At 41.3% G+C, this 9,926-nt stretch overlaps 2 protein-coding genes across 6 annotated transcripts; one reads left to right on the forward strand and one right to left on the reverse strand.

The window, feature by feature from the left end:
- Positions 1-827: 827 nt before the first annotated feature.
- On the reverse strand, positions 828-3,191 carry zgc:112496 (uncharacterized). The gene is made up of 6 exons (XM_008314203.3): positions 3,087-3,191; positions 2,828-2,954; positions 1,988-2,081; positions 1,683-1,842; positions 1,349-1,501; positions 828-1,105 (listed from the first exon to the last, which is right to left on the reverse strand). Exons 2-6 carry the CDS (start codon positions 2,950-2,952, stop codon positions 924-926), a joined length of 714 nt encoding a protein of 237 aa, XP_008312425.1. The 5' UTR covers positions 2,953-2,954; positions 3,087-3,191; the 3' UTR covers positions 828-923.
- On the forward strand, positions 3,152-8,556 carry wdr24 (WD repeat domain 24). Of its 5 annotated transcripts, none has more exons than XM_008314200.2 (11): positions 3,152-3,198; positions 4,036-4,113; positions 4,382-4,866; positions 5,023-5,200; positions 5,470-6,142; positions 6,266-6,378; positions 6,460-6,587; positions 6,662-6,766; positions 6,870-7,207; positions 7,527-7,711; positions 7,830-8,556. In XM_008314200.2, the coding sequence occupies exons 3-11, from the start codon at positions 4,386-4,388 to the stop codon at positions 7,996-7,998; spliced, it is 2,370 nt and encodes a 789-aa protein (XP_008312422.1). In that variant the 5' UTR covers positions 3,152-3,198; positions 4,036-4,113; positions 4,382-4,385; the 3' UTR covers positions 7,999-8,556. The 5 variants fall into 5 exon arrangements, with proteins under 5 accessions (XP_008312422.1, XP_008312419.1, XP_008312420.1 ...); XM_008314197.3 differs by having other exon boundaries at positions 3,183-3,229; XM_008314198.3 differs by lacking the exon at positions 3,152-3,198 and adding an exon at positions 3,226-3,376.
- Positions 8,557-9,926: the final 1,370 nt, after the last annotated feature.

Genomic DNA, 9,926 nt, shown 5'->3' on the forward strand with positions numbered 1-9,926 from the left:
TAATGATTTCACTATCTATGGTACTTTTTAAATGTTCTGAACTGAACCATTTTATATTGTATATATGAATATATTTTGTTTTATTTTGTACTGTTCATTGTACTTTGCTTTAATTTAGAAACAATATAAATAAAGAACGATACTGTGGCAACATCTCTGGACTTTAAGATCTGTGTTTTTGACACATCAGCATCAGCAGTAGAGGAAAAACATTGATTATTTGGTTATAGTTGTTTATTTCTTTTTTGTTATATTTTGTATTCATACCCAGCTAACATTGTTCATTGAGAAGATTTTTCTTTGATACCATAAAATCTTAAAGACAGTAACGGACAGAAAGCTTTTAAAACCTTTCTGTAAAAAGTCAGTGAAAGTCACTGACTGCTTATATAGACATGAGTTGTAGTAGCTTTGGTGTCTTTGGAAAAAACTCTGAGTCTAGAGACTTGACCTTGGTCTTAAAGTGATTTGAATTTAATAGAATAATCATTTTATTCATTCATCGGTTACAGCTTCATTTTTTAGGATCACAGCAGGAGATGGAGCAAGTACTGATGGTCATCAGAGGGCAGTTCAGCACTCCATAACAGAGACAAGTGTGGAGACTATCAATACTTCACACTAACTTTCACACCTGTCAATTTGGAGTGAACAATAACCCTAATCCTGCATATTTTTTAACTGTAGTAGGAAACTGGAGTATGTGGCAAAACCACATACAAACGTCACACTGTAAGGCAAGAGCACTAACCACTCTACTGTATGAATGAGCCTAGAGCATTGGCAGGTAAAATGATAAATGGAATTTCAAAACAATAACCACATTATTTACATAGTTCAACAAGTTATTTTATTATCTTAGAAAATGTACAAAAAACATTTCTGTTTTTACAAATATACGCAAAAAAAACCTAGTCAAATTTTCATCTTGTTTTGAGCTTTTTGGTTGGTCTCTGGTCAGTGCCTGTGTTTGATCCATCTGTCGATTCACCACACCCCTTAACACCAACCTCCTCTACAAGTGGAAGCTGCTGCTGGGTGGCTACGGTCATCGCCCACAAACACATCTCCAACCTGTGGGGAGTCCAGTCCGACTGTGGGTCCACTGAGGAGTAAAGGAGGCAGGAGAAAAAACAGCACCAACAACAGTGAATATTTATGTTCACAGCAGCTCTGTGAGATTTTTGACCATGATCAGTTGTCACAAACAGAATTTCTGCCTCTTTTCAGCACCATTCTGTGCTGTCTACTAATGGAAGACAGTGGTATGTTCAGTGGGAGGGATTCAAATAATTATACATAGAGCTTCAGCGGTCAAAGTTTATGGAACAAATTTTTATTTCCCCACCTTTGTTTAAAGCGTCTGTACGTTCAATTATCTTGTCCAGATACAGAGAGTAATGCTTGGCCGTGTACTGGATAGGTTTCAGTCCTGGAACACTCTCCATGGCTTCGTCAGACATGAACGCCGTGAGTTCTGGAGCTCCAGCTGCCAGCACAGCTGAAACGAAATAGTCAGACAGCCCCCAGCTAAACTAAACAAATAGCACAATTCAATGGAAACACCAATAAATGTACCAGTATGTGGTGTCACTTTGTACTTGACGAAGATCACAGAGACATTTCATTAGCATGTTGCACACTGCAGTGGAAGAAAAACAGAATACAGATGCAGTGCTAACCTGAGGCAGTGGCTGGCCCCACACCTTTCAAGGAGCTGAGCTCTGCAATCGCTGCCTGCACATCAGGCAGGAGGCTGAAGGCCTTTCTGGAACATTTCTCCACGGTATCCTCGCTGTTGGACGCCACCAGCTGCTGTAGCCTCGGCCTGAACTTCCCTCTCTGCGGTAAAGCACACACAGCTTCTCAAGGACACGGCTGAGTGCTGTTTGACTCAACATCACAAACACACAGGAAAGAAAAAATCCTTCTTGTGTGTTGGTTTCACTTGTGGGATTGGGTTTGATTCACAGTCTGGACGACTTACTGTGAGCTTCCACTCCATCAGTTTCACCAGCTCTGACTGAGTGACATGTTTGTCAGGTCGACTTGAAATGAGTGTGGGCAGCTCTTTTTGGTACCTGACCACACAAATGCATAAGAAACATACATGTATCTTCATTCTGATGTTAGCGGCAAGGCTAACAACTATAACAACATAGAACAGATGTCATATTTTAAGGAGAAATATTGGTTTTCTGCACTGTGCCAAAGTATTACGAAGATAATATAGTTAGATTTAATTTCACTCCACTGTAACATCAGGGTGACGTTTAAACAGCTTGAAGCGATGAGCCCTGCATCAGATGGTATCACCCCAAATAGTCCTGATCTCAGCATCAACAGCATCAGTCTGAGATTACATACAGAGAAAGAAGACACTGACACAGAAGCCCCGCACAAATTCTCCTGAGTCTGGTGTTGTTTGAGGGCAAATGAGGTGAAAATGTGAAGACATTCCAAGCATAGCCAATAGTCAACAAACTTTTGTAAAAAGTAAAATGAAAATGAAGCCAGGGAGGTAGTGAAAAGGTAACCCAAAAAAAGCCCAACGTTTGCCTTAATTGACAACTTGAATTGCAAATATGTAACTTTAAATAAAGGCTATCACAAGATAAGGACTATTAAAAAGTGGAGGTTTGATCTGCTGGAAGATCAGAACAATATTAAAAGCAATATAAAAATCCATCCAAACGCCATTATTGGTGACTCAGCATGGCTTTTGTAATACAATCAATCATTTTTAAACAATAATTACGATACTGATGGCGTCCAGCAGGGACACACTGGAGTTTCGTGTTGTGTAGTGTATCACAAAGAGATTTACCACGTTTCATGGTTCCACAGCTTTCCAGGTTTTTTGCTTTTGGACTTTGCTTCCACAACATCCCAGTATTTTTCAAACATCCTCCTCCAAGTCGCCGGTTCTTTACAGTTAAACAGGGAACTCATGACTGAGGAGAGAGACAGAAATCACTTCTAATAGTCCGAAAACTTCGCCTGAATTAAGTGTCACATCGAAGAGCTACATACACGTGAAAATGTTAATGATAATGTACTTATTCCAATCAACTGAAACCCTTTACCTTTTTTAGGAGACAAGCAAAAAAGCTTTTATTTACATGGTACAGTATCGTGATACTTCCGTTGGGCGCTTAGTTTTCCCTTCTCGCGAGATTACGCAAAATACTATTTCCGGTAAGCAAAACGCGACCAACAGTTTAACTAGGTTTGTTGACTAGAATACTTTAATACTGAGTTTAAAGTTAATATTTTGTTAAACATACTTTATTTATGATATTTACAATTCTTCTGATGCGCATTAAAAATATATGCGTTGTCGTTTGAGTCTCGTGTCACTGAAAAGTGCTCTTTGGTGAGTTAGCTCGATGGCGTTAGCAGCAATAGCATCACGTTATCCGTCATGTTTATATTTAAGCAGCTGCGCTAGGTTTTGGACACGTATCTGCAGTATAACCGTGTTTCTGAAAAGGTAAAATCCTACAGACGTCTGGCCTTCAAGTTTTGGATGGAGAAAGTAAAGAAGTCCAACTGAACAAGTAGTGGTAACGAAATCTTTGTGAAACTGGTAGACTTGGTTTGCTTTATCATCCACTATAGTTATTCGTTCTTACAAAGCAAGGTGGGGTGAATAATTCGAACCAACCTACTCTCACATTCAGTTTAGTAGAGAGGACGATTGTGGATGTTAACTTATTTCAACAGAGACCATGATGTCGTCTGGTAGAAAAGCCATGTGTCATCAGCGTAGCAATTTTATAACATTTATTTGACAGTTTCAGACAAAATATTCAATATATGTACGCAGGATTTTCCCAAAAATGTAAACGCAACAATTATCCCTTTGTGCGTGATTATTTGTTCCTTTGCTGTAACACTGGCCTCTGCAGCTGGTAAAACCTAAATTACTTTAACGAATATTTGATGCCAGAGTACGGGCGAGGAAAGGTTACATTTTTAAACTGTAAATATTCAGTGTAACGTGTTTGCTTACTTCTCTTTCTTATAATTTAGCAAGTGCCTCTCATGGGAGCACATGTGGACACCTCTGTGCTGCTGCAGATACTGAAGAGGACAGTTCCTCCACACAGAGTAAGTGCTTCAGGTTTTTATTGTTTAAAATGTGCAGGTTCTGTATGAACAACTATAATCAGTGGTGGAGTGTGTTTTGTGAAATGTGATTTTAGCTGATTTAACATGACCTCTAAAACTAAATGGCCTGTTATTCTAAAGACGAAATCAGAGTGCCCCCTGCTGTTAGATTATCATACTAACATGAGACTAACGTGTCTCCAAACAGCAGGAACTGTTGTGAGAGGTGTTACAGTTGTAGTTTCATGACTGTCTCCTGTGTCTGCAGCCTCATGGAGAAAATGTCACGGGTGACCACAGCACTGGGCAGCAATACCATCAGCGGCAGAACAATGTTCTGTCATTTGGATGCACCCGCGAACGCCATCAGTGTGTGCCGTGATGCCACCCAAGTGGTGGTCGCAGGCCGCAATATCTTCAAGATCTATGCACTGGAGGAAGAGCAGTTTGTGGAGAAGCTGAATCTCCGCGTCGGCCGTAAACCCTCGCTCAACTTCAGCTGTGCTGATGTGATGTGGCACCAAATGGAAGAGAACCTGCTTGCCACTGCTGCTACAAATGGGGCAGTTGTCACCTGGAACCTGGGGAAGCCCTCTCGTAATAAGCAGGACCAGTTGTTTACTGAGCACAAACGCACCGTCAACAAGGTGTGTTTTCACCCCACAGAGGTTTACATGCTTCTGAGTGGCTCACAGGATGGCTTCATGAAGTGCTTTGACCTACGCAAGAAGGAATCTGTCAGTACCTTCTCAGGTAGGGAAATAAAGCTGGCCATGTTGAAGTTTTCACAGAATGTTTGTGCACATAAAATAGCATTGACAGTGTCTCTTCAGAGATACTGACTTCACTGTGTTATTACTTTCCTCAGTTTGTAATAAATATTTTTTTTAACACTGTCATTTTTCACAGGTCAGTCTGAAAGTGTGAGAGATGTTCAGTTTAGCATGAAGGATTATTTTACTTTCGCTGCATCCTTTGAGAATGGTAATGTACAACTGTGGGACATCAGACGTCCTGACCGCTATGAGCGAATGTTCACCGCCCACACAGGCCCAGTGTTCTGCTGTGACTGGCATCCCGATGACAGGTGAGCAATAGCACAGATCACTGAATAATAAAAGGGATCTGTGGTTACCTTTCCATTCGATTTGATAACGATAACTGAACCGTTGAACCGATAACGATAACTGAACTGTTGTTTGTATTCCCCCTTTAAACCTGTGTGTCTGTTTCTTAAATTTTGTTTATTTGTTGTTTAGCTCTGCTTACAAGTCAAATAACAAAAACTGAATTATTTCATTTCAGTAGAAATAATACCACACACCTGAGTTTTCTTAAACTTCTTGTTTGTTGAAGGGGCTGGTTGGCTACAGGAGGCAGAGACAAGATGGTGAAGGTTTGGGACATGACTACTAACAAAGCAAAGGAGATCTATTGTGTTCAGACAATCGCCTCAGTTGCCAGGGTAAAGTGGCGGCCTGAGAGAAAGCATCACCTCGCCACCTGTTCCATGATGGTGGACCACAACATCTACGTGTGGGACGTGCGCAGGCCTTTCATCCCTTTCGCCACCTTCGAGGAACACAAAGACGTGACCACCGGGATTGTTTGGCGACACCAGCACGACCCCCATTTTCTGCTCTCAGGCTCAAAGGACAGTACTCTGTACCAGCACATGTTCAAGGATGCCACTCGTCCTGTGGACAAGGCCAATCCAGAGGGCCTTTGTTTTGGCCTGTTTGGTGACCTTGCATTTGCAGCAAAGGAAAGTCTGATTAACAGTGATGCCAACAGAAAGCCCTACCCTGGAGGAGACCGACGGTATCCAATCTTTTTCTTTAAGAAGGCCGATCCAACAGAACAGTTCACCCATGTGTCCAGTGTCCTGAACGTTTTTGGGACAGATTTGGAAAGCAACCGAATGGACTGGTTCGTGAGGACAGCACAACTCTACCTCCTCAGTGGAAAACCATTTGCTGAGCTGTGTGATCACAATGCTAAAGTGGCACGGGAGCTCAAAAGACCTCGGGTCAGCTGATCAACACATTAACAATTTCCCTCCCTGAAGTTAATGGTGTCTTTTACACAGTATGTATTTGGTACATATGAAACTGTACCATATGTGCAGTCACAATTATTTTTGCTTTTACAGGTTTCCACCACTTGGACGATGCTGCGAATCATGTTCTCTGATCCAGCAAACCTGACAGCCCCTGGTTTGAACCACAGCCACAGTAAACTGGGCAATTTACCTTTAATGAACAGGTACATGAGTTTTTACCGTAAAACATTACACAGTAGTAGTTTATATTCTGATCTTTAATGTGGTTTTTTTTTTTTTTTAAGTTTTAGTATGAAGGACATGGGTACAGGGATGGGCGCAGAGGGCAGGTTGGAGCGCAGTAAAGGTGAGCTCAGACAGGACAACATGCACTTGGAGCCTGGGAACCTGCACATCAACAATAATAATGAAGGTAGGGAAATGAACGTAAATCCAATCTTGGCACATTGATTATCCATGTGAAAATATATACACTGGATCTTTCAGAAAATGAAGAGACAGAGGGCAGCGAGGGCCAGGCAGAGTACATGTTTGGTGATGCTGAATTAGATGATGACGACCTTTACTCTATGGAACATGACAACCAAATGGGTCAGTGTTTATTTTTTGTTCCTGTCATTCCTTGTTATTAATAACAAACCCCTGTCATCAGCAGTCTTTGGTTTAAAAATATCTGCATTCTTCTTTCGAACAGAAGAGCAAGAGTACATCCTGCCCCCGGAAGCCTTTCCTTTGCGCCATGAGATCATAGATAACCCATCGGCTCCTGAGCATCTCCAGCAAGACAAGGCAGACTCGCCACACGTCAGTGGCAATGAGGCGGAGGTCATGTGTCTGACTCCCATTGAGTCCTTCTCTCTCATCTCCATTTCCCAGCCTCTGTTCAGTCCACATCTCCCAGCCAGCTTCTTCTGCCCAATCGTGCGGGAGATGCTGAGCTACTACGCCGAGCAGGGTGACGTTCAGATGGCTGTGTCCGTGCTCATTGTCTTGGGAGACAGAATTCGCAAAGAAATCGATGACCTCACCCAGGTTTTATAATATTATAATCTAATTATATAAACAAATATTTTATATTCTATGGAGTATTATTGTGCCTCTATATTTTGTAATAAAATTTAAACAAATGTATTTATGTTCACAATACCTCCAAGCTGTTCTTAGCATAGGGTTACCTATATTTACATAATGACTTTCATGTGAATTTGTCAGAAATATTCTGGGTTATTTACATTTATTAGAAAAAAATTAAAAATCCCTTAATTGTGAGGTGAAAAAAAAAATATGATGAAGAATTCTGTCACCAGAAAAAGAGAGAAACTATTTTTAAAAAGTCATGTTTACATTTCAGGAGCACTGGTATATGTCCTACATCGACCTGCTGCAGAGGTTTGAATTGTGGAACGTGTCCAACGAAGTCATCAAGCTGAGCACGTGCAGCGCCATCACCTGTCTGAACCAGACGTCAACAACACTACACATCAACTGCAGCAGCTGCAAACGGGCGATGAGCAACAAGGGCTGGATCTGCAATAAGTGAGAAAATACAGCCTAACTTACAATTTAGTCAAAAGATTGAGTCAACACTGAGAGCTCCTCTGTGCTTTAAATGTTACCTCAATTCTGCTTTGGCCTTCCGGTGTCTCTCCTCTAGGTGTCACCAGTGTGCCAGTGTGTGTGCTGTGTGCCACCACGTGGTGAAAGGACTGTTTGTGTGGTGCCAGGGCTGCAGTCACGGTGGACACCTGGAGCACATCATGAACTGGCTGAAGATCAGTGCCCACTGCCCTGCCGGCTGTGGTCACCTGTGTGAGTACACATGACATAACCGCTGGTCCTCCTCTGTGGCAGTCGGAATGGGTCCTTTACACGCTCCACAGATGCCTTCATCCCTCTGTGAGGGTTCCTCATTGTGGAGTCTTAAAGGGGGAGTGGTTGGACCTGTGCACGCTGACGTTTACGAGTAGAACACAAACACACTCGTACTTGAATCGGTTTTTCCAGTATTTTTTTTTTGGTTGGGGGGCGAGGGTCCTGTACATGAACAGATGTTACAGTTGATAAACACAGACGACATTCGTCTTGAAAAACAAAAATCACAGTTGCTGTCTTTTTATGTTTTTTTAAACCTCAATGGAATGGTGAAGGCTGTACAGAGAGAGCTGTGGACTCATCTTCAGTGTAAAAATAATGATTGTACATAACGTCTAAAATATTTTAAAGAAAAAGGACTGAAGATGATGTGGGATTATTTATATGACAAATGACTCTTTATCAAAGGACTATTAAAGCAATAACCACTGAAATTAAATCTGTGTAATTTCTGTAAAAAAAACATTTTAATGACCTGCTTTCAAATGACAAACATTCGTGAAGACAAATGTCTATTTCTTTTATTGTTTCTGAATGGCCACAAGGTGGCAGAAGAGGTAAATGCTCAGACAGGATCTTCTTGCCCCACTATCAGTGGTTCCCAAGCGTCGGTTTTTAAAAAATGCAGTCGATGGCATTCATTTTCCAGATGTTATGTGTTTGGTTTGTAGTGTCCGCGTTGGTCCATCGTACTTTAGCCTTTTCTTCATACTGCCGTCATATGGCTGTGATTAGCTTGTTAACCACACACGAAGAAATCTGGGTAATTCCCCGTGGCTGGGACTGTGGAAGTGCTGACTTGCAGCAAGTGGCCAACCGTACTCAAAATGGCCAGTAGAGGAGGGCCTTGAGTACAACTGACGGGGTCACAGTGGGACGTTCCCTTCATGTGAGGGTGGACACAGGACTGGGCCTTTGTCTCCGAATTCTTTTTGTCAACACGGTTGTAGATCCACAGCAAAACAAAAATGCCCAGGAATCCTCTGTTTGTGGTTTTTTAGGAAAAATTGGATTTTGTTTATGATAAATATACATTATTTTTCACTCATCCAATTAAACCAAAAAAATCATATTGTGTAGTCTAATCCCCAAAAATAGTTGATTAAATATATTTTAACCTGTACACATTTGTTGATTGCTTTTTCACCTTTTTAATGACTGCTTTAAGTGTAGCCTACATCACATTTTCTCTTTTTCTCATCTCCACTGAAGAAAAACGTTGTTTGTCAAAAGTGTACGGCAGTGAAATGTGAGCTGCTCTGTGCTCATGTTTACACCTTCTGGCTGTTTTGTCTGGATCAGCTGCAAAAGCTGAACATAGCCAACACCCAGATCCTGCCAAGGTTGTTAGCGAACACCAACTGTGATCACATGGGTTCACCTACCAAAGCTGGCCAAGCCCCCAGGCCACAGAGAGGGCTTGTAGACAAAGTCAATCTGTAGACTTTTCCCTCCTGACCCAACCATTGGTCAGGGAAATCCCTGACTCCCCTTCTTCCTCTACTCTGCACAGAACACAATTTGAGTCAATGTCAAACATCTGATGTGCTAATTTCCATAATTCTGTTTCAGAAGTTACAGTAAGGGAAACATTAGAGACTGCACCACATCTGTCGACATCCATCGCATATGGAGTTTTTCCAGTGTTATATGTATGTATATACCTTATAGAAAATATAGTAATTCATATTGTTGAAAAGTAAATGAGTATTTATTCAAAATACAATCGGGAATGTCCAGCATTTTTAACAAAAAAATACTGAAAACAGACATTTTTTTAATGGTTTTTATAACTGAGAACAACAGAAAAATCATGGATCTAAAATGTATCAATGTAAATATATGTCAGGGGGTTGGGCATTTTTTCCTCAGCTCTTCA

Source organism: Cynoglossus semilaevis, chromosome 8 (assembly GCF_000523025.1).
Source record: "Cynoglossus semilaevis isolate Cse_v1.0 chromosome 8, Cse_v1.0, whole genome shotgun sequence".
NCBI classification, from domain to species: Eukaryota; Metazoa; Chordata; class Actinopteri; order Pleuronectiformes; family Cynoglossidae; genus Cynoglossus; species Cynoglossus semilaevis.

Bases quoted from the DNA above. Each gene is read 5' to 3' on its own strand.
- zgc:112496 (XM_008314203.3), bottom strand. From the start codon at position 2,952: ATGAGTTCCCTGTTTAACTGTAAAGAACCGGCGACTTGGAGGAGGATG. The intron at 1,502-1,682 runs GTTAGCACTGCA...ATTTCGTTTCAG, and splicing joins GGGGCCAGCCACTGCCTCAG to CTGTGCTGGCAGCTGGAGCT. The intron at 1,106-1,348 runs GTGGGGAAATAA...TTTACTCCTCAG, and splicing joins TACAGACGCTTTAAACAAAG to TGGACCCACAGTCGGACTGG.
- wdr24 (XM_008314200.2), top strand. From the start codon at position 4,386: ATGGAGAAAATGTCACGGGTGACCACAGCACTGGGCAGCAATACCATC. The intron at 6,379-6,459 runs GTACATGAGTTT...TTTTTTTTTAAG, and splicing joins AATTTACCTTTAATGAACAG to TTTTAGTATGAAGGACATGG. The intron at 6,588-6,661 runs GTAGGGAAATGA...TGGATCTTTCAG, and splicing joins CATCAACAATAATAATGAAG to AAAATGAAGAGACAGAGGGC.